We start from the raw sequence: 27,120 nt of genomic DNA on the forward strand, positions 1-27,120 counted from the left end.
TGGCATATGATTTGCACTCTCCCAACAGATATGTAAAATAAAATCAATTAACAGATCATTTTATCTCTATTTGTTGCTTCATAGCATACTTCTAATTAGTAGTTAAACACAAAAAAAAATTCTTCTATTTATCATTTCAGAATTCATTCCATTTACGACTCCTGGATTAATTTTTTACAATATCAAGAGTCTATAGCTCATCCAAGGTCAAAATGGTCCCTACAGGGAATTTCTTTTAAAATAAAAAAGATATGGGATACTTATCCCAGGCTAGAGTGCAGTGGCACAATCATAGCTCACTGCAGCCTCAAACTCCTGGGCTCAAGCAATCCTCGAGTCTCAGCCTCCCAAGTAGTTGGGACTATAGGCACATGCCAACAAGCCCAGATAATTTTTTTAATTGGGGAATTTTAAATTAAAAAAAAAAACTTTAGTAAATTATCTATTTTACTTTGACTTACAGAAAATGCAAAAGTTTGAAAACTGTGTTTCCCCATCCCTCTCTAGGATGATTCAGTGCTTAATTCTTTTGAGTTTTATAGCTGTGAAGAGATTTAAAAAAAAAAAAACTTGAAGTTTTGGAAAATAGAAAAAACATCTATAGCCATGTGCAGTGGCTCATGCCTATAATCCCAGCACTTTTGGAGGTGGAGGCAGATGGATCACCTGAGGTCAGGAGTTTGAGACCAACCTGCCCAACATGGTGAAATCCCCTCTCTTCTAAAAATAAAAAAATTAGCGAGGCGTGGTGGCAGGCATCTGTAATCCCAGCTACTGGAGAGGCTGAGGCAGGAGAATCGCTTGAACCCAGGAGGTGGAGGTTGCAGTGAACCGAGATTGTGCCACTGCACTCTAGCCTGGGCAACAGAGCAAGATTCCGTCTCAAAAAGAAAAAAAAAAGAAAAGAAAAGAAAAAAAAAACTCTCCATATATTACTGGTATGGCAAACATGAAAATTGAAATACAAATTTGGTAAAATGTATGCAAAAGGAATAAATAGCCACACAAGGCCATTCAATGAAGTCAGGTACAGGCATAGTTCATTTTATTGCACTTTGCTTTATTTCACTTTGCAGATAACATGTTTTTCACAAATTAAGTTTGTGACAACCCTGTGTCAAGCAAGTGTATCACTGGCAATTTTCCATAGGATGTATTCACTTCATGTCTCTGTGTCACATTTTGGTAATTCTCACAATACTTCAAACTTTTTCATTAGTCTTTTGCTACAGTGATCTGTGATCAGTGATCTTCGATGTTTATTGTAATTGTTTTGGGGCACCACAAATCACAAATCACAGCTGGTGACTTTAAGTTGAAGCCAATGCTCAATTTACCCTTCCAAAAATTCTAGGGTCTTTAAGAATTATGCTAAATCTATTCAGTCTATGCTCTAAAAGTAGATCAACAAAAGCCTGGGTGACAGCACCTGTTTACAGCATGGTTTACTGTATATTTTAGGCCCACTGTTGAAAACTACTACTCATTGACAACTCACCTAGTCACCCAAGAGCTCCAATGAAGATATACAAGGAGATTAAAGTTGTTTTCATGCCTGCTGATACTACATTCATTCTGCATGCCACGGATCAAGGAGTAACTTCAACTTTCAAGCCTTATTATTTAAAAAATACATTTTGTAAGACTATATCTGCCACAGTGATTCTCTGATAGATCTGGACAAAGTAAATTGAAAACCTCCTGGAAAGAATTCATCATTCTATATGCCATTAACAACATTCTTGATTCACAGGAGGAGGTCAAAATATCAACATTAATGGGAGTTTGGAAGACATTCATTCCAACTTTCATGGATGACTTTGAGGGATTCAAGTCTTCAGTGGAAGAAGTCACTTCATATGCAATGGAAATAGCAAGAGATCTAGAATTAGAAGATGTGCCTGAAGATGTGACTGAATTGCTGCAATCTTATGATAAAACTTGAATGAATGAGGAGTTCTTACGGATAAGCAAAGAAAGTGGTTTCTTGAGACGAAATCTACTTCCAGTGAAGATGTTGTGAACATTGTTTGAAATAACAACAAAAGGTTTAGAATATTACATACACTTAGTTGAAAAAGCAGCAGCAGGGTTTGAGAAAACTGATTCCAATTATGAAAGAATTTCTACTGTGGGTAAAATGCTGTCAAACAGCATCTCATGCTACAGAGAAATCTCTCATAAAATAAAGAGTCAATTGATGTGGCAAACTTCACTGTTGTCCTATTTTAAGAAATTGCCTTAGACATCCCAACCTTCAGCAATCATCACCCTGATCAGTCAACAGCCATCAACACTGAAGCAAGATCTTCCACCAGCAAAAAGATTCCTACTCGCTAAAGGCTCAGTGGATCATTAGCATTTATTAGCAATAAAATATTTTTAATTAAAGTATGTACATTGTTTTTAGACATAACACTATTATGAGCCTAATGGACTATAGTATAGTATATACTGTACTGTATACAACAAACATTTTGGTTTCCCAGTGCATATATACCGTACTATACAATATATTGCATATATGCATCGGGAAACCAGAATATTTGAGTAGCTTGCTTCATTGTGATAATATGCCTTATTTCAGGGGTCTGGAACCTAACCCGCAATATCTCTGAGATATACCTATACATATTTCCCCCCTTATTGCCTCTGAAAAAAAAAATATTTTAAGAACTTAAGAAAAACTAGAGATGAAAAGAAAGTATACCCAGATAATGAAAAGCAAATGTAAATTAGTAAGATACTATAAAACCAGAAGTTAAGCCATAACGTGCAGGAAACAACGAAAGAGAAAAACTTTGAATAGGGAAAAAATAAACAGGAGAGTCATAAGGTCCTCTTCCCCAGAGGGAGAAAAAAAAAAAAAAAAAAAACAGAAATGACATATTTATGAAGTATACAGCCAACCAAAAGCAAAGAGATCATTAAAGAACTGTGAGTCCAGGAAACAGTAATCTCAGTTTCAAGGGTGCCTATGAGATATATGGCAATATCATGTCTTAAGAGTCTAAGGCCAGGCACGGTGGCTCATGCCTGTAATCCTAGCACTTTGGAGGCCGAGGTGGGCGGATAACGAGGTCAGGAGTTCGACCTGGCCAACATGGTGAAACCCCATTTCTACTAAAAATACAAAAATTAGCCAGGTATGGTGGCACATGCCTGTAATCCCAGCTACTCAGCAGGCTGAGTCAGAAGAATTGCTTGAACCCCGGAGGCGGAGGTTCCAGTGAGACAAGATCACACCACTGCACTCCCACCTGGGCTACAGAGCAAGACTCTATCTCCAAAAAAAAAAAAAAAAAAAAAAGATTCCAATTACACAACATTCTTCAGCTTCCTTTGAAAGCTATAATGTCAAAACATACACATATAAGAAGATAGGACTTAGCTTTCAGTACATGATAAAAAAATATGTTTATATATATACTCCATTATATCACTGAGAACCATTGCAAAAAAAAGAATTCAAAGGAAATAAAGGGTCATATAAATAAATAATATCAGACAAACTTCTATACTAGTTTAAAGGAAGCTCAGAAGACAACAGGACTTTTTTTTTTTTTTTTTTTTTTTTTTTGAGACAGAGTGTCGCTCTGTTGCCAGGCTGGAGTACAGTGGCGCAGTCTTGGCTCACTGCAACTTCCGCCTTCTGGGTTCAAGCGATTCTCCTGCCTCACCTCCCAAGTAGCTGGGATTACAGGCACACGCCACCATACTGGCTAATTTTTGTATTTTTAGTAGAGATGGGGTTTCACCATGATGGCCAGGCTGGTCTTGAACTCCTGATCTCATGATCCGCCCACCTGGGCCTCCCAAAGTGCTGGGATTACAGGCGTGAGCCACTGCGCCCAGTAACGGGACAATTTTTTAAAACACCGAAATGAAATGAACATCTATCTTAAAGTAATAAAGGCATTGATTTTTTCCACATATTTAATGACAATGAGAACAAAAAGCTATTCAAAAAGGAAGCTGCGTTGTACTAGAAAATTCTGTTAAAGCACATTTTTATCCTTAAAACAGCAACTTTCTGCTGTAAAACACAAGAAATGACATAACTATCATTAACTTTTATTTCTTACATTAACCCAGTAGGAAATCATATCAGATCAATTCAAGAAGACTTGTTAAAACAGACCCTTATAACACACTATGGTCTTGCATCATATCAGAGAATACTAATACAACTTATCCTGAATTGGTCCTAAATTTTCACAAATTAAAATATGTTCAAGATTGTCCCAAGGGCTCACCTGGGAGCAAATCCAGTTACTACTATAGATAAGAGAATCTTGAATGAAAAGCAACTGTTGAGGAAAAAAAAAATATCCAACAGGGAAACAGAAGAGCCTTCTGTTGATAAAACTGAGATCTGTAAAAATGCGAAGAGACTAGAGTGAGAGAAGTAGAAAGTAATGTCATAAAGCAAACGAGCAGTTAACATGGGGTTTGAGGAACAGTAGTTTCAGTTTATCCAAGAGCAGTCCAGAATGGCACCTAGAAGTGGGCTTAGTAAGATGTCACACCCATTCCCAATTCCCACCATGGTTGCATGGTATCAATAAAAGAATCTCCTCTCTCTTTGACAACAATATACTAAATAAATACCAAATGAAAATCCATCTTATGAAAATTTCACACTTTAATGAGAATATGTTCAACAATGAATAAACACTTAGCTCAGTGGGGATAGTTATTGTTAGAATCACATTAAGTCTAGCTCTTTCATCATGTCTACCACATGAAACAATGAAGAGAGAAAAAGACTCAAGGTGACAGAGGACAGTGATCCCTGCAGAATAAATCTAGGTTAAACTTAAAAATACTGTTCTTATATTAGGTAAACAGTAGAGATAGTAAGCATAGCCAATGAAAAATATAACACACACATTATAACTTGTTTGGCTAGTTGTCTACAATATTCAAGAATATGTATCATAATACTAACAGTTTTAAGAGATTAAAAGCAAGATACATTGTTTCTCTAGATCAGTTTATAAGGAAAACTATATAACATATACTTTGGTATCATAGAAATATACATTTGTTTTTCTAATTAGAACTTGTTGATTCCTTTAAAAATTCAATCCATCAGTCAATTTATCGAAGAAGGAAAGAAGAAAGGGAAGGAGGGAGGCAAAGGAAGAGAGAAAGAAGTAGGCAAAGGAGGAGAGGAATACTTCTAAAGTATTATAATTTCAGCAATGTATCAGCAATTTCTGTAACAGTTTTTTAAAGGGAAGAACTTTTAAGAAACTCAGATTATGGGGTTTAGAAACATTAAGTCCTAAACTTTCTAACTAAACCTGCTTAGTTAAGTTATATCTAGAATATCAACTGAGCTTCCTCCTCCTCCTTCCTATATACCGTTTATCTCTTTCTCTCTCTCTCTCCCTCTTCCCATTCTGTCTCCCTCTCACTCTTTTCCTCTCTCTCTCTCTCACACACACACACACACACACACACACACACATGTGTTTAATTCCATTATTAGTTCAAAATAAGGTAATCCAAAGAAACTGTCTAGAGAAATGGTAGAAAGAATAAAAACACACATCAACTTAAATATGTCAAAGAGCCATATCGTTTATTGGCTACACTCCCAAAACTATTCTTATTCTCGATAAACCAATTGTGTCTGGTCTGGACAGGTGTGGCTCCAAAATCTCATAGAGAGTTTACTTCTGTCAGTGGTATTATTAGAAACAGCAGGGGGAGGAAACAATCTCAATCTTAAATCCCAGTGTGCAGAAATCACAGTTCTAGGTAAATATCAGCTTGGATAAGGCATCTCAGTGATTATAATTTTCCTCAACATCCCTAACAAATCCACAGGTAGAAGAATTAAACACCATGCAGAGATAAGTTCCACTTTAACCTGCAATTCACCCAGAGCTTTAGTTTCAGACTGTAGCAACTCACGTAACTGGACAACATTTGGATCTACCTTAGTCCAGTATAGCAGAGTTCAAGGATGTCATATAAATTTTGATTCAAAACTCTTGAGAAACTCTTTACAGCTGATCTCACCTGCCATATCATGTCAAAACAAAACAAAACAAAACAAAACAAAAACAATCCCAAACTAAGATCCTTTGGAACAATGTTAACCTGGGCTGCATCTAAGCTAAACTGAATCCCCAAGTTCGGATTATAATCAACTATGCTTCAGTAATTCACTAGATCTTGATCAATTCCAATAATAAAAGTTGTTGAGGAGGGAGAAAAAAACAGGAGTTTGCCCCATATGGGGAACTTGACAATCATGTTATTGGATAATGCATATATCTGGAAAAGCACAATAGTCATGAAAGTTGTGCTTTATCACAAAAGTGAAGATTTACACTAGAATAAATCCAAATAAGAAATTATTTTTAACCAAAAGATAAATTATAAAGCTATAATTTTGTTCCGTGCAAATGAAATTACTTTGCTACCTTTCACAACTCTGTAATTAGCTTGATAAATATTAAACCCATGAGGAAGAGCTCCACTGTACAAGTTTTTTTAAAGACCGCTTAAAAGCAACCTTTAACAAGCTAAGAAAACAAGCTAGAGAAGATTCCAAATCTGCGGTACTGAATCTATTCTTATTACCAATGGTGATATAAACAACCTGATGTATGAAATCGTATATATCTATCAATAAATACTATAGTCTTACTTCCTTTTACTTTAGCAAGATATTACTGAATTATGTACCACTGAAACTATATTACAACAAAAATTTCCCCCAAACTGAAGCAAAATTTTACTCTCAAATGGAATATAGTTTAAATTACAAGTACCAGAATCAACAAAAGGCAGAAATATTATATAACAACCTCATAGCCCACCTTTCTTCTTGACTGGCATTCTTAGGGTCTTTCCACTGCCACAGAATTCAAGATCTCTTTTCAGGTCTCAGTTTGATCCAGCTGGTTTGAGGCCAAGAGCCAGGTAACTGTTGCAAACCACTTCACTGTTCAGTTTTGAAATCCAGGCTGAGTCTTCTATGTCAGATAAAGAAAGTAATGATGTACTTTTTCCACAACTAAACTTTTTACACCGCCCACAGAGTTTACAGAAACGTAATTTTTTAGTTTTTCAAGTTTTTCAATGTTCAGAAAATATTTAGACTGTTTTTACAAACTGGGAAAATTATTGTAAACATGAAGAACGTTACTGAAATTCCTCTTCAGGCAGCAACATTTTTGGAAGTTCAATGACTAACTCATTTAAGGCACAAACCAAATTTAGACAGCTGTCTCATTACTTTATACATGGTCAAACTGAAACATGATGAAAAAGATCCTCAAATATGTAGAGAAAAATTTAACCCCACCTCCCAAAAAATACTTTTAAAAACCTCTTTGACTCCAGTCTCTAAAAAGATAGGTGAGTTTGAACAGTTTTCTGTGGCAGAACACACACCGAAAGGCCCCCTTCTATTTACTGATCAGAAGTTCCGGATCTCACCCCCTCAGTAACTCAGAATCCAGCTTGCTGTCACTTTCATTTTTTTCTTCTGTGCTCTCCAAGCCCCCAGGCTTGATCCTTAATGCACCTCTGATTCTGATCCTCCCATGTATTAACAGAGAGGATTGAAAAAAAAGGAAAGCAATCCCTTGGCATGGAGACATTAAAGTGACAGTGCTACTCAATGGGCACTTGATGCAGGATGAGTTGGCGAAGCAGATTTCTTCACACTGGAGTCATTCACATCATGCCATCTCTTCGCATCCAAGCAGCTCCCTATCCAGCGAGGAAAAACACTGAGACTTCGAGAGAAGCCAAACCTTCCCCCAAAGGTGTTTTCAGAGACGCCGTAGTAGTATTAGACATGTAAGCATAAGCTATGCAAACGGTCCGCGATTTCCTCAAAATGAGAAAGTGCAGCTGCTTGGCTTTCACATCCACATCCTTTTCTCTCAATCTCTCTTCAAACTACCCACCTTCCTTTTGCAGAAAAGACAAGACATTTCTCTGCCACCGCTGGCCACCCCTGCCCAAGCCCCGTTCTTTTAGGGAAGAGCACTGAAATGTCCTGCACCCTCCACGCGATGAAGTGTTTCTTCAGGCAGGAGCAACAGCAGCACTAGAAATTATATAACTCTCGAATTTGGCTTCTCTAAGACATGGAGACTGGAGGGTCGGGGGTTGCCGGTCTGGGAGATACTGCTGGGCATTTAACGTGCACAAAACAGCGCCAGGCCTTGCAGTGCCCCCCACTCTGAGACACTACTGACAAGTGGGTCTTCTCGGGGGGTAGTGGGCAAATTTCTCTCCGGTCTCCTTCCAAGCGGGGCTAAAGGATGGAAATTGAGGGGACTACAGACTGGGGAGAGGAGTCAGACGGCTGAGAGGGGAGGAGGCTAGTCGGGGCTGCTCTGACGGCGCTGGGCGGCTGGTTGGGGGTTTGGAGGAGGAGGTGCCCGAGAAACAGAGCTTTACCACCACACGGGCCAGGGCAAAGGGGCGAGTTCCCTCAAGGACTGAAAGGGGCAGGCAGCTAGTTCCCAGCTACCAGAGGTGCCCTGAGGAGAGGCAAGAGCGCAGTAACATTCCAACATTTGGGCCGCCCCATCCTCCCCGCAAGACGCGAGGAAAACAGGGAGCTAAACTGACAAATAGCAAGGGAAGGAAATACTCTGCTGGCGATGGGGGCTGACCCACAGGCACCTGGCCCTCCTCTAAGCGAATAAGTGGCCGTAATTTCTAGACACCGCGCCCAATCACAGACAGGATGGAGGGCGCGGCTTTTGACTGAGGGGGGCGGGCCCGGGCTGCAAGCTAGAGGCATGAGCCGTAAACCCGCACCACTTCCCGCCCACCAGCAAATCACGTGAGCCATCAAAATGGCGGCGTTCGGGTATGAGGCTGGGGCCAAGCTGAGGGATTCAGGTGTGGTGCCGGTGGTAACTGAGGAAGCGTCCAAGGTAGGCGGAAATCCGAAGTGGTATGGGGGGTGATTTCTGCAGCTTCAAAGTGTTGGCAGAGTCTTCCAAGATGATACACTTAAAGGAGATTTGAAAAGTTAAAACAGCCCCCAAGTCCATGCAAGGAGCAGTCGATTAAGTCTCCAGCTGTTGTGGAAAGAGGCGGAGAGAACGTAGATTACCTAAGTTCTAGTACTCATTATCTGCGGTTTGTTTTCTCTTGTCTCCAGGCCTTTGCACAGGCTTTTTCTTCAACTTGGAATATTTCCCTGCTTCTATCCGTCCCAACTCCCCTGCCAAATTGTTCTCTTTCGGATATTGGTTTAAATGTCACTTCCTCCGGGAAGCCTTCCCACGCCTCCTCTGGCTAGATTAAGTTTGCCTTTTCTTAGGTTGTTGGGTTTTTCGTTTATGTCACTCTCTCATTCTGTGTTTAAATTGCCAGCATTTTTGTTCTGAACTCCCACTACATTGTGGATTCCTGAGGATGGGATGACTGTATCTTGATTACTCGGAGGCCTGGCATATACCAGGTGCTCCCTAAATTATGAGAGAATACTGAATAAAATTCTAAAGTTGAAATTTATTATTAGGTGAAAAATGTATTATTAGGTGAAATAATACACATGAAAGCACTACAAAACCGTTAAATGATTTGCAAACTATAAGCCACTCTTACTGGTATAAGCGTGGTGACTAGTTGAGTGACCTTAAGAGGGGAGGGGTGTAATGAAAGCAGTCGATTCTTTCACAGTGCCTTGCAAAGCTTAAGCACTCAATAATATATCCTGTGTTCTTTTCAGTATTTCAGTATTTGCTATCCTGTAATCATAATCCTGGGTGTCTGCTTTCCCTATAGAGAGTTTAGGGTGTAGACTAGGTAGGAGATTAGTAGAAGATATTGCCTGGAAGTTTATTTTGTTTTTTGTTTTTGGTGGAAGGTGGAGGACTTCAGTGAATTGGATGAGAGCAAAACAAAAATTTATGTAAGGTTTATGGTTACTCATGTTATTGACATCTGCCATCTTAGTACAATAGATGGGTTAGGTATAGAATCTCCCTTAGATGTTACTATCCCTTATACTTTCCATTTGGGTGTCCAGGAGAGGAAAAAGATGTAAGTCTAGTCACTGAAAAATTGTAATTTGTAAAATATTTTACTTTTTTTCCCCCCTGCCCTCTCCAGAAATGTTACAGAAAAAGATTGAGTACAATTCTGCGATGATGCAGAGAAAGAAATTGGTCCATTATTACTCATTGTGTAATGCCATAAGAAGGTTCAAAGGAGCTCATAACTTACGTATGTTGATGCCAGGAGCCGTGTATAATCAACTGGCCCTTCTATAGTTAGGATTGGTACATACCGCTCATTCAGCAAATGAGTATTACGGTAATATTCAATATGTGTCCATTGACTACAGCATCAAAAGCACTTGGTGCTATTAAAATGCAGATTCTAGGCCTCATCCTACTCCTGCTGAATCCAGATATCTCAGGAGGGAGTTCATGAGACTGCATTTCAAATAAATACCCCATGTGATTCTTGTGCATGCTGAAGGTTGAGAACCACTGATTTATGAAGTATTTTGTGTATTCATTATGCTTTATCCCCTCTAATCCTCTTGTCTAGGACTCCTTAACTTTGAGATTTAGTATTTGCCTTCAATATAAACGTTAAAATTGAGATTAGTGTACATTTGTAAAGAGGCTATTTGGCTAATCTGGAGGAAAAAGAGTAAAAAGCAGTGAATTTAGCGGCAATAGACTTTCCACTTGGCTGCTGTAGTAGGTAAACATTTGCAACTACATGTTTGGATTTAACAAATGTTATTAAGACTTTTCACAGAAACTCTAGAGTCTTGCGCAGAGCAAAACATTCAGAAAGGATCCTGTCTGAGAGTGCAGGGTTTGTTTTCTTGTTGTTGTTGATTTGTTTTGTTTTTTAATCTCTCTAGTTTCTGTTAAGATGCTACTGGCCAAGTCTTCATGGTCCCTTGACATTGGCAGCTGTCTGTTCATCACACTTGGGACATAAGAACCTTCCAACCAAGGAGCCCAGTGCTGTGGGTCTCTGGGGCCCGGCGCGGTGGCTCACGCCTTTAATCCCAGCACTTTGGGAGGCCGAGACAGGCAGATCACTTGAGGTCAGGAGTTCGAGACCAGCCTGGCTAACATAGTGAAACCCTGTCTCTAGTAAAAATACAAAAATTAGCCAGGTGTGGTGGCAGGTGTGGGTCTCTGCTATACTACATAATCATTTCTAGCAAAGGCTCTGCTTCCACCATAGGTGGTAATAGGAAACTGGTTATGTAATTTATGTACTTCAAAGTAGTAGCCACAATCTACTGCCTGTTCCCTTCCTGGAGCAGTGTCCCTCTTTCTGATTTTTCTCTCTCACTGTTCTCCAAGGCAATCCCTGCTCTCTCCTACCTCTCTAGGAAATGAAACACGATTTCCAAAATGAACTCAGTCTTTCATGAGAAACTGAGGATAGAGATGTCAATAAGCAGCCATTGTTTCCACCTCCCCACCTGAAGAGCTAGGAAGACAACTACAAAGGGCCTGACTGCCTTCTCAGAATGAGGAGAGAGGAAAACAGAAACAGTATCAGTATGTTATCCCTCTAAACTAAATCTTAAGCAAGCCAACCTTTCAGACCCTCAGTTTCTCATCTGTATAGAGATAATCATTATACTACCAATTTCTCAAGTTAGTGTGTGAATCAGAAAGCCAATGTCTGTGTGTTGTAGGATGTTTAGCAAGAAAATAAAAAATAATAACAAAAAGCCAATGTCTAACAGATAATAAGAGCTCAGTAAATGTTGATTGAATTATTAACAAAATATGTGAAAGCAGACGACACAGTACCTGGCACACTACTAAACTGTAAATGTTTTCAAATCTGAATCTGTAGAATTCTGTAAGGTTTTATGTAATATGAATATCATTAGCTATTATGGCTCTGGAATTTTTTTTTCCAGGATGTCAAGATGACAGCATCTATGCATGGTCAACCCAGTCCTTCTCTAGAAGATGCAAAACTCAGAAGACCAATGATCATAGAAATCATAGAAAAAAATTTTGACTATCTTAGAAAAGAAATGTAAGAGAAATACCCAGGCTGAAAATCATTTTATTTGCAAGTCTTTTGTATTGCCATTGTTTCTGAGATCCTATTCTTTGTTATCCTATTCTTTGAGTTGGTTATGAAGAACACATCCTTAAAAAAAAGAATGAGGGAAACAAGAACAGATGAAAATAGTGGTTTGTTGGAATATTTGGGATTGTGGATAATTTCTTTTGTTTCTTAAAAAGTATCCAGAAGTAGAGGCCGGGCGCGGTGGCTCAAGCCTGTAATCCCAGCACTTTGGGAGGCCGAGACGGGCGGATCACAAGGTCAGGAGATCGAGACCATCCTGGCTGACACGGTGAAACCCCGTCTCTACTAAAAAAATACAAAAAACTAGCCGGGCGAGGTGGCGGGCGCCTGTAATCCCAGCTACTCAGGAGGCTGAGGCAGGAGAATGGCGTGAACCCGGGAGGCGGAGCTTGCAGTGAGCTGAGATCCAGCCACTGCACTCCAGCCTGGGCGGCAGAGGGAGACTCCGTCTCAAAAAAAAAAAAAAAAAAAAAAAGTATCCAAAAGTATTGCTAAAACATTTGTGCAGTAAATATATTTTAATTAAAAGTAAGAGAAAATCATTGGGGGGGTACTTATATTTAATTGGTGAGTAATTATAATCAGTTAAGGATTGATTATCTCAGCCACAGTACTTAGTACAGCAAAAGGGAATACAGATTTCATATATATAGTCTCACATTAACATATTGACTTTTTTTTTTTTGAGATAGAGTCTCACTCTGTCAGCCAGGCTGGAGTGCAGTGGCACAATCTCGGCTCACTGTAATCTCCATCTCCCAGATTCAAGTGATTCTCCTGCCTCAGCCTCCCAAGTAGCTGAGATTACAGGCGTGTACCACCACACCCAGCTAATTTTTGTATTTTTAGTAGAGATGGTTTCACCATGTTGGCCAGACTGGCCATTTTGACTTTTAAATGAATGGAGTTCAAGAATAAAACCAAAGGACAGTTGATCTTATTTCCTGGATTTAGGTATGGGTCTTAATAAGAAAACTAGATCAGATTTTTTTGGATGAAATTTTCTAAATCTTGGACAAATTATTTTAAATGTATCTGGGACTAATGCAGAAATAGAAGGCCTAACCAAATGTAAATAGCTTTTTTTTAGATGAACTTAAGCAAAGTAAATCTTTTAGTTGCAGGAAAGGTATTCTTCGATTTGGGTAACTCATAAAATTTGGCTACATTGGAGCATATTTATATTTATTTGTGACCAAAATTATTTAAAAGAGCTCTATTTTAGAACTACTGTAAATATTCTCAGAAAGAGAATCATGTCCTCTCATTGGAATACAAGTTCTATGAGGGGTGGGAAATTTCTTTCCTTTTCTTTTTTTCTTTTGCCTTGTTTACTGCCCTATCTTAAGCCCTTAGAAAATACTTTTCACATAGTAAGTGCTCAAGAAGTATTTCATATTGAGTAAATATGCAATAACAACTTTTTAGGAAAGGCTGTATCCATTAAGTTCAATGTTACAGTGAACGGAATTTTTCTTTTTTTCTATTAGGACACCAAATATATATCAAACGACGTCATTTGGAACAACAGCTGTTTTCTCTGGAATATTCTCAAACTTCCTGTTCAGACGCTGCTTCAAGGTTAAACACGATGCTTTGAAAACATATGCATCATTGGCTACACTTCCATTTTTGTCTACTGTAGTTACTTACAAGCTTCTTGTAATTGATCCTTTGTATTCAGGTGAATTTAAATTCACTAATGTATAATGTAGTTTTGTCTAAGTAAAGTTACTGATTAACATATGCTGTTGCTACTGCTAATAATAATTCTTTACATTTATATAGTGCTGTACAGTTTACAAAGTCCTTTCATATGCCTTGTCATATTTAATCCCTGCAACAATCCTCCTAATGAGGTAAATCATATTTTTTTCTTTTTGTAGATAAGCAAGCAACCCAAACTGAGGCATGTTCAAGTCCACTAATAAACAACATACTGGGAAAAGAATTGACTGTGGCATATAACAAACATCATTTCAGTATCCTACCTCCTGCCACTTAAGTTTTGTGACATTCAGCAAGTAATTTCATCTCTGAGCCTCCCTTGTCTTATCTATGAATTAGGACTAATAGTACTCACCTCACAGGATTTTGTGAGAATTAAAAGATACTGTAGGTTAAATGACTACCACAATATCTGTCATATTATGGGCTTTTAATGTTATTTCCTGCCCTTCACCTTACCTTGAGTTTCACAACTAGTAATTGATAGAGCCTCTATCCATCATTCATTCTTCAGGTCACTGCTTAAGTATCTTTTCCCCAGGGAGACCTCTGATTCCCTCATTGTACATTAGGTGTCTAGATACATTCTCTATATAGTTTATCTTCAAAGTATTGTGTACACTTATAATTATTTAAATATTTATCTCATGTCTTTCATTCCTGTAAACTGGCCAGAACGTCAGAGATCAGGTGTCTTTTTTTTTTTTTTTTTTTTTTTGAGACGGAGTCTCGCTGTGTCTCCCAGGCTGGAGTGCAGTGGCGTGATCTCGGCTCACTGCAAGCTCCGCCTCCCGGGTTCACGCCATTCTCCTGCCTCAGCCTCCCAAGTGGCTGAGACTACAGGCGCCCGCCACCACGCCCGGCTAGTTTTTTTTTGTATTTTTAGTAGAGACGGGGTTTCACCATGTTAGCCAGGATAGTCTCGATCTCCTGACCTCGTGATCCACCCGCCTCGGCCTCCCAAAGTGCTGGGATTACAGGCTTGAGCCACCGCGCCCGGCCAGGTGTCTTTTACATACCACTGTATTCCTAGCACCTAGCACATTCCTGATACATAGTAGATAATAAAAATGTATTAACCTAGAATCCAGGTCTGGTCTGCTAGTTTAGTATTCTGTCATTATAAAATTGCTTCTGGCTGGGCATGGTGGCTCATGCCTGTAATCCCAACACTTTGGGAGGCCAAGGCGGGCAGATCACTTGAGGTCAGGAATTCGAGACCAGTTTGGCCAACACAGTCTCTACTAAAAATAGAAAACCAGTTGGGTGTGGTGGTGCACGCCTATAATCCCAGCTACTTGGGAGGCTGAGGCATGAGAATTGCTTGAACCCTGGAGGCAGAGGTTGCAGTGAGCCGAGATCATGCCAGTGTACTCTAGCCTGGGCAACACAGTGAGACTCTGTCTCTAAAAAATAAAATAGCTTCTACAACAACCACATATGTTAGAGGTAATTCTCTACGTGATAAAGTACAATAAAAACTTTTTAAAATGTGCTGCATTTAGCCTGTTATATGCCACAGAGTTTGAATTTCTGATATTCTTTCTATGGTTTAGTTGTGGTTGAGGATAGTGCAGATAACTACTCTGAGGTACAACACTGTCTTAATAGCTCTTGAGTTTTAAAGGAAAACCAAATTTACTTTTGTTTTCCAGAAAATATAAGCAAGGAAAACTGTGTTTTCAGAAGTTCACTGATCGGCATAGTTTGTGGTGTTTTCTATCCCAGTTCTTTGGCTTTTACTAAAAATGGACGTCTGGCAACTAAGTAAGTTGTTCCTTTTCCTTCTTTTTTACTTTTTTTTTTTTTTAGGTTAATAAACTCTCTTTTTTCTTTAGCTGTCTATGATATATTTGAATCAATATGTGGTCATTTGGTATTTCAGATAGCTAACTTTTAACTTTTTTGCTCTCTACATTATAGACCTAGAAAGGCAGTTATCAGTTTAGGAGAAGTCAACAAACTTCTAATAGCATTCATATCCAGAAAAAGTGATTAACTCTTTTTTCTTTTTAGGTATCATACCGTTCCACTGCCACCAAAAGGAAGGGTTTTACTCCATTGGATGAGGCTTTGTCAAACACAAATGAAATTAATGGTGATTCCTCTAGTCTTTCAGACTACGTTTGGAATATTAAATGGTCTATACCATTATGCAATATTTGAAGGGACACTTGAGAAAACTATACATGAAGAGTAACCAAAAAAAATGAACGGTTGCTAACTTAGCAGAATGAAGTTTTTATAAAGAGGACTCAGGCATTGCTGAAAGAGTTAAAAGTAACTGAACAGATAATTTGTTTCTGTGCCTTTTGCCTGGTATAGCAAATACTCAAAAAATATTCAATAATTCAATCAATAAATATAAGTTTCATCTTACATGTAAGATACAAGTTTTATCTCCTGATGGTGTGTCCATTTTGCCTGGTATGTAACAGATAATAAATATTCAGTATCAATAAATATAATAATAAAAGTTTCATCTTTCCTTTTTGTATGCGGAAATGGGTTTGGGCTTCAAGGTCTCATCTGTGCAGCTATATATTCATTCATTCATCAAACATTTATTGAGCTATTTCTCAGGCACTGTGTTAAATATAATAAACATTCTGGCTGGGCATGGTGACTCTCGCCTGTAATTCCAGCACTTTGGGAGACCAGGGCGGACGGATCACCTGAAGTCAGGAGTTTGAGACCAGCTGGCCAACATGGCAAAACCTCATCTCTACTAAAAGTACAAAAAAATTAGCTGGGCATGATGGTGTATGCCTGTAATCCCAGTTACTTGGGAGGCTGAGGCAGGAGAATCGCTGGAACCCATGAGGCAGAGGCTGCAGTAAGCTGAGATCGCGCCACTACACTCCAGCCTGGGCGACAGAGCAGAACTCCATATGAACAAAAAAAAGAAAATGAACATTCCTTACCTAGAAGGAACTCAATTGAGGAGGATAAGAAGTGTGAACATATACTATGAGAGGATTTGAGAGGTATACACATAATTCTTTAAGGGCACTGAGGGTATGCTTGTTAACTAGGCAGAAGGGGAAGCTGTGGTGGAAAAAAGTAACAATTGAGCCAAATTTTGAAGGAGGAATTGGAAGTTCTTAAGGAAGGTATGGGAATAACATAGCCCATTTCTCTGCATTGATACTATCTTCTCATTTACAAATTGTCTTCACTATATAGTTCAAAGAAATTGTTTTTAACCTTCAGTTCTTGTTTCCAAGAAAGAATATTTATTGAGTGCCTATCTGCCATGCATTGAGATAGGCACCAAGGGTACAAAGATTCAGTGCTTGTCACTAAAGAAGCTTAAAATCTAAAGAGTTTACAGCATGTTTCTTTAGAGTCTGCTAAGGCATCCCTGAGCTACGCATTTATCTTAGTTCAGAAAATGAACATGGATGAGAAGAATTACAGAATGGAACTGTACATCTCATTCTCCATGTCCTAACCATATTCATTTTGAGATTTAAAATGTGGTAATCCTGGAAATATAACAAGGTTGACTTAAGTTCACCTCTCCTACCACCAGAAAGCTAAATAGATTTGTACCTTACTCCATGACTTCAGATTGTCTTTGTAATAAAAAAAGCTGGCAAGGCAATCAATATTTCCTTTAGCTTAGGAAAGCACTACTTGTCAAAGTGACTATAAGAGGCTGAAAAGAGAAATTAGGGAAACCTTGACCTTCTGGGCCTGAACCCAAAGGTGAAGCCAGGTGAGCCAGTGAAGAAAAGCAACATGTGCAGAAGGTGTGAAGTACAGCTTGGAGCTCCATTCAAGGTTCAAATCCTGGCCTCATTACTTACTAACAGGATAATCTTGAATAAGCTACTTCATCTCTCTGCACTTAAGTCTCCTTATCTATAGAATGAGGAATAAAAACTGTACTCAGTCTCAAAGTATTGTATTAAATGAGTTAATATATGTAAATCAAAACAGTACCCAACTCATAGGAAGTCTATATGTATTAGCTGCTATCTTAGTCCACGTGGGCTACTGTAACAAAGTAGCATCGACTGGGTGACTTATAAACAACAGAAATTTATTTCTCATAGTTCTGGAAGCTACGATTTGGTGTCCGATGAGGGCCTGCTTTCTGATTCATAGGTAATGCCTTCTTGTGTCCTCAGATGATGGAAGGGGCAAAAGAGCTCTCTGGAGCCTCTTTTATAAGGGCAATAACCTCATTCATGGGGCTCTGTCCTCATGACCTAATCACTTCCCAAAGACCTTACCACCTAATACCATCACCTTGGGGTTAGTATTTCAAAATATGAATTCAGGGGCACAAACATTTAGACCATAGCAGCAGCAATTATTGTTGCTATTGCTGCATATCAAGTATTATGGTCCTCTTCCTAGTCTGTAGTTATCAGTCTAGCACTTCTGTAGAGAAGATTAGAAAAGTCCACCAAAGATAATCCACAACATATCTTTCATTTGAATAAACATGTATTCACTTATTCAGCTAATGTTGATTCAACACTCAATACTACAGGTTGAGCAAGTTATGTAAACTTTCTGTGTTTTAAAACATATTAACAACTGCTTTATACTGTGGTTCTAAAGAGTAAAGTACATAAAACCATACCATACCACACCTGGCATGTAGAAGTTGCTCAATAAATGTGTTTACATTGTCTGTTTTTCCTGATAGGTATACAATAATAACTAAGATATGGTCCCTCTTATGAGAACTTACCTTCACTCTTACCTCTTCATTTCCCCTGACTCCCTTCACCATGTGATTTTCCCCACTTTTGTGGTGTTATTGCATTGCACTGCATTGCTTGGGTTGTATTGTGTACTGATTTTCTCTCTGCTTTTGTACAATTGTTTTATCTTGCATTAACTATTCAGTTTTTGAATTTTCAAGTTTAAATAGTAATCTAATAATGAAGAAATAATATTTTACACATGTGGTTGAATTTCATAGAATTTATTCACCCACTTTCCTCAGCTTCATTAAAAAACAAAAAAAGAGCCTTCCAAAGATGCATACCCCATACTCCCCTAGCTTCATCATTCTAAAAAACAGGCAAACTGACATTAATAAACATGAATAATTGAATCTTGGTAGCCCTAAACCCCACCAGCTTCACTACAGGAACAAAGAAATCCACTCCAAAGTCTCCCCAAGATTAGACATCGCAGAAGAAAAGATTTGTGAACCCAAAGACAAAGCAAACTACAAAACTACCACAAGAAAGCTTGGGGGAAATTGTTCAGGACATTGGATTTGGCAGCTATTTCTTGGATACGACATCAAAAGCACGAGTAGCAAAATCAAAAACAAGCAAATTGGGACTACATCACACTGAAAAACTTGTGTGTGTCAAAATAAAAAACAGCATGAAAAGGAAACCTAAAGAATGGAAGAAAATAATTGCAAGTCGTACATCTGATAAGTGGTTAGTATTCAGAATATACAAGGAACTTCTACAACTGAACAACAAAAACCAAATAACTTGACTTCAAAAATGAGCAAAGGACTTGAATAAACATTTCTCAAAAAAGAGATATACAAATGGCCACTAAGCATATAAAAAGACACCATCATCACTAACCATTAGGGAAATGCAAATCAAAACCATCACCTCACACCCATCAGGATGGCCACTATCCAAAAAACAGAAAATAAGAAGTTAGAAACCTTGTGCACTGTGTTGTGAATGTTGCCATTATGGAAAACAGTATGGTGGTTCCTCAAAAAATTAAAGGAAAATACCATGCAGTACAGCATTCTCACTTCTGGATATATATCCAATTCAGAACAAGATCTTGAAGAGACCTGTGCACATTATTCACAATAGCCAACAGGCGGAAGCAACTCAAATGTCCTTCAATAGATTAATAAAGAAAATGTGGTATAATACAACAAAATATTATGCAGCATTAAGAAGGAAATCTTTCCACATGCTACAACATAAGTGAAACTTGAGGACATTACACAAAGTGAAATAAGCAAAATAAGCAGTCACAAAAGGACAAATACTGTGTAATGCCACTCATACAAGGTACCTAAAGTAGTCAAAGTTATAGAAATACAGTAGAAAGATGGTTACCAAAGGCTGGGAGAAATGGGAAGGAGGAATCAGTATTTAGTGGGTATAGAGTTTCAGCGTTGCAAGATGAAAAAGTTCTAGAGATCTGTTGCATAACAATGTGAATATATTTAACGCTACTGAACTGCACAGTTAAAAACGGTTAAGATGGTAAATGTAATGTTATGTGCTTTTACTACAACAACAGAAAAATCCTGCAACCAAATACTGTTTTAGACTTACACAATGTGAAATAATGAATCACCAGAAGGCTTGCATTCTAAGAAATCTTGAAGAAGTATTTCAAATAGAAGGAAAACGATATCAGATGGAAATCTAGAAAAATGAGGAACACTAGAAGTGGCAAATCTGTGGGTAAATATAAATTGTCCTTATTTTAAAAACTTGTTTCAAAAACAAATGACTTTATATTATGTGGTTCATAACAGTAGAAGTAAATGTATGACAATAACTCAAAGACTAGGAGGGAAGACATGAAGGTATAAAATTCTAATACTATACATAAAGTGACATAATATTACTTGAAAGTAGATCATGATAAAGATACTCTTGTGGGGGTTGAATTGGCCCCTTCAAAACATATGTTCAAATCCTAAGCTCTGTACCTGTGAATATGTCCTTACTTGGAAACAGGGTGTTTGCAAATGTAATCAAGTTAAGATGCAGTATATTGGATTAGGATGAACTTTATCCAATGACTGATGTCTTTACAATACCAGGTAAATTTGAGTACACAAACACAACAGAGAGGGAAAACGTCCACATAAAGCCACAAATACATAAGGGGGAACACCATGTGAGTACAAAAGCAAGGATTGGAATGACACATCTATAAACCAACGGACACCAGGGATTGCAGGCAACTACCAGATGCTAAAAGAGAAGGATCGAACAGATTCTCCTTCGGGGCCTCCAATAGAAACCAACCTTGCCAATACATTAATTACAGACTTACAGCCTCCAGAACAGTGAGAGAATAAATTTGTTGTTTTAAGCCACCCAGTTTGTGGTACTTTCTAAAGATAGCCTTAGGAAACTACCTGTGTACTACATATGCTAAAGCGATCATTACAATTTTTTAAAAGAATTATAACTAGTAGGATATGAAAGATGATGAAATGGAAAAAAAATCAATTAGTCCAAAAACAGGCAGAAGGAAATGTAGAACAGATAGGACAAATAGAAAACAAATAGAAAGCTGATAGATTTAAACTCTAAAATATAAAAATCATATTAAACATAAATGGTCTAACCACTCCCCCATGAAAAGTCAGAAATTGCCTAATTTAGATAAAAAGCAAAATCCACCTATATGGTCTAAAAGAAAACCTGCATGAAATCTAAAGACTCAAATAGGTTAAAAGGATAGGAAAAGCTGTGTTGTGTTAACACTAATCAAAAAAAAAGTTATTGGAGTGGCCATACTAATATCAAACAGGCCAAGCACAGTGGCTCATGCCTGTAATCCCAGCACTTTAGGAAGCCAAGTCTGGAAGATTGCTTGATCCCAGGAGTTCAAAACTAACCTAGGCAACATAGTGATATCCTGTCTCTACAAAAAATAAAAAGTTAGCTGGGCATAGTATCCTGTAGTCCCAGCTACTCAGGTGCTTAAGGCAAGAGGATCACTTGCCAGATGGTTGGGGCTGCAATGAGCCATGATTGTGCCATTGCACACCAGCCTGGGTGACAGAGTGAGACCCTGACTCGAAGGAAGGAGGGAAGGGAGCGAGGGAGAGAGGGAAAGGGTGAATTTCAAAGCAAAGAATATTACCAAGAAATAAGGAGGTTATTTCACAATTATACAGGGATCGATTCATCCTAAGTGTTTATTCATACAATAATGGAGCTTGAAAATAACGTGAAGCAAGAGTTAATAGAACTGAAACGAGAAACAGAAAATCCTCATAATGGTTGGAGATTTTAATAACCTTCTCGCAGTATTAATAAAACAAGTTGGTAGAAATTCAGAAAGGATAATGACCATCAGCCAACTTGTGCTAATTGATGTTTTTAGAATTCTTGGCACAACAGCAGAGTATACATTATTTACAAGCACATGTGGACCACTTACCAAGATGGACCAGAATCTACTTTATAAATCTCAATAAACTTAAAAGGATTCAAATCATACAAAGTATATTTTCTGGCCAGAATGGAACTGAATTGGAAATCAATAGCAAAATGGTATCTGGAAAATTGGAACTGTTACTAAACTAACACACTTCTAAAAAATCCACAGGCCAATCAGAGAAATGCAAATCAAAACCACAATGAGATACCATCTCTCACCAGTTAGAATGGCAATCATTAAAAAGTCAGGAAACAACAGGTGCTGGAGAGGATGTGGAGAAATAGGAACACTTTTACACTGTTGGTGGGATTGTAAACTAGTTCAACCATTATGGAAAACAGTATGGCGATTCCTCAAGGATCTAGAACTAGAAGTACCATATGACCCAGCCATCCCATTACTGGGTATATACCCAAAGGATTATAAATCATGCTGCTATAAAGATACATGCACACGTATGTTCACTGCGGCACTACTCACAATAGCAAAGACTTGGAATCAACCCAAATGTCCATCAGTGACAGACTGGATTAAGAAAATGTGGCACATATACACCTTGGAATACTATGCAGCCATAAAAAAAGATAAGTTTGTGTCCTTTGTAGGGACATGGATGCAACTGGACACCATCATTCTCAGCAAACTATCACAAGAACAGAAAACCAAACACCACATGTTCTCACTCATAGGTGGGAACTGAACAATGAGATCACTTGGACTCGGGAAGGGGAACATCACACACTGAGGCCTATTATCGGGAGGGGGAAGGGGGAGGGATTGCACTGGGAGTTATACCTGATGTAAATGACGAGTTGATGGGTGCTGATGAGTTGATGGGTACAGCACACCAACATGGCACAAGTATACATATGTAACAAACCTGCACGTTATGCACATGTACCCTGGAACTTAAAGTATAAAGAAAAAAAATCCACAGGCCAAAGAGGAAAGCAAAGTGAAATTAGAAATTCTTTTGAACTGAATTAAAATAATACAGAACATTTAAAAATCTATGGGATACAGTTAAAGCAGTACTTGGAAATTTGTAATGATAAACACATATGTTAGAGGGGAAAAAGATCTCAAATCAATTGCCCCAGCTACGTTTTTAAGAAATGAGAAAAAGAGGAGCAAGTCAAATCCTAGATAAGAATAAGAAAGAAATAATATAGAACAAAGGGAAAAAAATAGAAAACAGAAACCAATAGAAAAGAATCAATAAAACCAAAAGGTGGTTATTTGAGATTTTCAAAAATAATAAACAATTAGCCAGATAGATCAGGCATAAAGAAGGGAAGACATAAGTGACCAATATCAAGAGAGATGTTTCACCACAGATTCTACCGATGTTAAAATATAACAAGAAAATATTTTTGAACAATTTCAGCCAATAAACTTCAGAACTTAGGTAAAATGAATAAATGAATATTTGATCTTGTTTTGTGAAGATTTGTGAAGTTCACCCAAAAAGAAATAGATAATCAGAGTAGCCATATATCTATCATGAGTACTGAATTTGTAGTTAAATCCTCCCTACAAGGAAAATTCAGATCCAGAAATCTTCACTGGTAAAGTCTATCAAACATGTAAGGAAGAAATAATAACAATATGATGCAAACTCTCCAAAAAAAATGAAGAGATGGGAACACTTGCCAACTCATTCAATAAGTCCAGCAATATCCTGATGTCAAAGCCAGATAAAAATATTTTGAGGAAAGAAACTACAGCCTAATACTCCTCATGAACATTGATATAAAAACTTTTGACAAACTTTTAGCAAACCAAATACAAAAATATGTACACAGAATAGTACCTCGTGGCCAAGCGGGGCTTGCAAAATTGGCTTAACATTTAAAAAATCACTCAATATGTTTTGTTCCACCAAACCCACAGCAGGAGTCACCCCAAAAGTGACAGCAGGGGAGTTTCCACAAGGGAGTGTCCTGAGTCATCCTGAGACTAGGCTGGTTGGGATTCATAGAAAGAAGCCCTAAACACCAGGGTGATCAGTCCAAAGCATTTATTAGGGGAACTTTTATATGAGTGAACTGCAGCAATCCTCACCACAAACAGCAAGAGAAAAGGCTAGAAGTTCACAACCAGGGGATTAGGATGTGGAGTTTATACGAGGGCTTAAGGAATCTGGCTCAGGGCCAGTTTATTTTAGTGTTTTGGGCAACAACCTAGATACCTTTATCAGTGCCCGGAAATGTTTTAAGGTCTCAGTTTGGATTCAAGCCTACTGGGAAAAAACTGCAGCTGACCGGGTCACAAAGTAGTCAAGGCGCTCTGTGATTTTTGGTCAGCACACAGAAAGATGACTGGGGAACGTGGAGCCTCTACACAATATAATTCACTGTATTAACAGACTAAACAAGGAAATAAATGATCATCTGAATAGACACAGAAAAAGCATTTGACAAAATCCAACATCTGTTCCTGATAAAAACTCCCAGCATATGAGGAAAAGAAGGGAACTTCCTTAAGATTTTGAAGGGCATTTACAAAAAAAACTATAATTAACATGATGATGGTGGGAAACTGAATGACTTCCCCCTAAGATCAGGAAAAATGCAAGAATGTCTGCTTTTTGCTTCTAGTCAACATTGTATGGGAGAGTCTAGCCAGATTGGAAAAGAAGAAATAAAATTATCTATGTAATTTGTAAAATCTTATTTAATTTAGCAAGGTTGTAGGTTATAAGATTTAAAAGAAAAAATAAATTGTAACTCTCCAGATAAGCAATTAACAAGACCAAGCAATTTGTCCATTTTGTCTAAATTGTTGAACACACTAGGTTAAAGTTGTTCATAATATCCTCTCCTTATCCTGTTAATGTGTGTAGAATCTGTATTAATGTCCCTTCGGTCCAAAACGATTTAGTTGTTTGGTCTCTTTTTCTTTTGATTAGTCTTATCAGGGCTTATTGATTTTATTATTTTCAAAGAATCACAGTTGGTTTTTTTATCTATTGTTTTTGTTTTTGTCTTTTCTCTTTCATTTATTTCCACTCTTACCTTTATTATTCCTTCCTCTTTGACTTCCTTTTTGCTTAATTTGATTTTTTTTTTTTTTAAATATTGATTTGGTTGATTTTGCCCTTGATTCTAGGGCATAAGCCTTAGTCGTTGGATGTAGTCATTAATTCTAAGATGTTGCTCAGTGGAATGTCCGAAGTTCTCACCCAGTCTGTATAACTTGGAAATATTTAAATTTCAAATATTTGAATTTAAATATTCAAAAATACACTATCTTCCCAGCATCAGACGACTGCTGAAATTTCACTTCAGCTCTTCCAGTCTTCCAACTGTTGCTGTCCATTGGGTTCTTTGGGTCTTACCACTTGCATGTACTGTTATATTGTGAGCTAAAGCTTTGAGGGGATTTTTTTAGACAGATTTTGGGACTCCCTTTTCAAGGTTCCTGCCCCAATTTTCAGTTGATCTGGCATTTCCAAATTTCAACTTCTGAGTTTTTTAGAATGGGAAGAATGCTGCTTTATACTGGCACACTATTCCCCATGTACGGCACAGACTAATGCCCTCATGAAAAATCCTGGATAAATGTGGATCTTACCCACATTTATTTTGCCCTTCTTTCTAGAATTATATACCCTCCTGTGTTTTCATGCTATTTTGGTTGCTTTCTAGGGTCTTCGAAAAGAATCTCTTCCTTGTCCAGAGTTTATAATTGTTATTTGCAACAGGGTCTGTCCAACATAAGCTACTGTGTCACTTCCAGAAGCTAGAAGTCCCTCTTTTAATTTATGATTATTATCTTTGAAAAGTATGTAATCTTCCTGGATCAACTATTTTCAGCAGATTCATGCAGCATTTAAGTCACAGCCATATCCCAGCAATTTTTCTGCGTGACACAGGATTTTATAGACAGTCTAGGTAAGAGATAATAGGTAGTAACAATAAAGGTAGTGACAAGTGGTCAAATTACATTTTCTTTCATTCAGATTATTTTATGTACCAATATTCTGTTGTTAGAGAGTTCAGACAAGCTATAAGAAACTAAATTATCTTTTCTCTTTCAGCATTTCTCAAAACTTTTAAAATCAAAAGAACTGCATGTATTTTTGGTAATAGAAAAATATGCTTTGACAAATTGTTCTTTATTTCCTATCTCCAAAAAGAGCTTATGGTTGTCTGGTGCAAGTATCAGACATTGCTGATTTCTGGCTACATTTCTATCCCCTCTCTTCCATGCACAGCCCAAGTTCAGCTAAATTGTCTAACATAAATTTTCATAGATGCTATGTAGAGAATTGCTGAATGGAAGATGAGTGGAATCTGTGAGAATAAAGAGTCACTTCCACTGCCTAAATAAGAGATGATTTGTGTAAAGAATATCTAGGAAGAAAATCAATCAATGTTCATGACTGATTAGTCTGCAGGGAGTAATGTAGATGAACTTAAGTTTCTGGCTTCTGCAACGAAATGGATGGTGTTGTCAAGCCCTGAGACAAAAAACAGTAGATATGAGAGAGGAAAACATACGTGATTTTCAGCTTTGGAGTATGAGATGTCCTTGAGATTTTTATTTGGAGGCACCTATCTAATATCCATCTGCAGTATTGCCTCCATTTTTTTCTGTACCATATGCCTCTTATCATAGTGTAACTATGAATTTTTTAACTCCCGTTTTTAATAACTAACGTTTCCCAGAAAATAAAGCAAACAAAAGGGAGAAAATTCCTAGTCTGGCATTTTAAGTATTCCACACTCTGGCTTTTTTTTTTTTTTTTTTTTTTTTTTTTTAACGTTTCAATCTATTGGCCATTATTCTCTACAAGATGGTGGTTTATAGTGTCCACATAATTAGGAAACAGACAGTTATAGAGAAGGCCTAGTGAAGTTCCATTCAGGCAAAGGTAGTGAGCACAATATTGTGATTTGTTTGCTTAAAACCTTGAGATGAAAAGCAAAGTGAGTAAAAGAAAGACTAGATGGCCAGGCATGCTGGTTCACGCCTGTAATCCCTGCACTTTGGGAGACCGAGGCCGGTGGATCACCTGAGGTCAGGAGTTCCAGACCAGCCTGGCCAACGTGGTGAAACCCTGTCTCTACTAAAAAATCTGCAGGGGCCAGGCACGGTGGCTCACGCCTGTAATCCCAGCACTTTGGGGAGGCCGAGGCGGGTGGATCACGAGGTCAGAAG

General features: G+C 37.9%; 2 protein-coding genes across 15 annotated transcripts in view; one reads left to right on the top strand and one right to left on the bottom strand.

Annotated features, from left to right (window-relative positions):
• The window catches only part of LOC105468849 (discs large MAGUK scaffold protein 2), a 2,241,192-nt gene extending 2,232,561 nt beyond the window's left edge, over positions 1-8,631 (bottom strand). For 3 of the 12 annotated variants that reach the window (XM_024788714.2, XM_071075909.1, XM_011719255.3), the window contains exon 1: positions 6,840-8,548. In XM_024788714.2, coding sequence (XP_024644482.1) covers positions 6,840-6,858 — 19 coding nt within the window. In that variant the 5' untranslated portion in view covers positions 6,859-8,548. Of the gene's footprint in view, positions 1-6,839 lie in introns of all 12 variants that reach the window. The other 9 variants (XM_011719263.2, XM_071075907.1, XM_024788715.2 and 6 more) reach the window with 6 other exon arrangements.
• A 142-nt stretch (positions 8,632-8,773) lies between these two features.
• On the top strand, positions 8,774-16,288 carry LOC105468950 (transmembrane protein 126B). 3 transcript variants are annotated; one of them, XM_071075927.1, is made up of 6 exons: positions 8,807-8,921; positions 11,360-11,531; positions 11,903-12,024; positions 13,572-13,765; positions 15,465-15,576; positions 15,826-16,288. In XM_071075927.1, the coding sequence occupies exons 3-6, from the start codon at positions 11,912-11,914 to the stop codon at positions 16,007-16,009; spliced, it is 603 nt and encodes a 200-aa protein (XP_070932028.1). In that variant the 5' UTR covers positions 8,807-8,921; positions 11,360-11,531; positions 11,903-11,911; the 3' UTR covers positions 16,010-16,288. The 3 variants fall into 3 exon arrangements, with proteins under 3 accessions (XP_070932027.1, XP_070932028.1, XP_070932029.1); XM_071075926.1 differs by lacking the exon at positions 11,360-11,531 and having other exon boundaries at positions 8,774-8,921; XM_071075928.1 differs by lacking the exons at positions 11,360-11,531; positions 11,903-12,024 and having other exon boundaries at positions 13,572-13,662.
• The last annotated feature ends 10,832 nt before the right edge of the window (positions 16,289-27,120 follow it).

The sequence above is a fragment of the Macaca nemestrina genome, chromosome 12, assembly GCF_043159975.1.
Source record: "Macaca nemestrina isolate mMacNem1 chromosome 12, mMacNem.hap1, whole genome shotgun sequence".
In the NCBI taxonomy this organism is placed as follows: domain Eukaryota; kingdom Metazoa; phylum Chordata; class Mammalia; order Primates; family Cercopithecidae; genus Macaca; species Macaca nemestrina.

Bases quoted from the DNA above. Each gene is read 5' to 3' on its own strand.
- LOC105468950 (XM_071075926.1), top strand. From the start codon at position 8,841: ATGGCGGCGTTCGGGTATGAGGCTGGGGCCAAGCTGAGGGATTCAGGT. The intron at 8,922-11,902 runs GTAGGCGGAAAT...TTTTTTTTCCAG, and splicing joins TAACTGAGGAAGCGTCCAAG to GATGTCAAGATGACAGCATC. The intron at 12,025-13,571 runs GTAAGAGAAATA...TTTTTCTATTAG, and splicing joins GACTATCTTAGAAAAGAAAT to GACACCAAATATATATCAAA.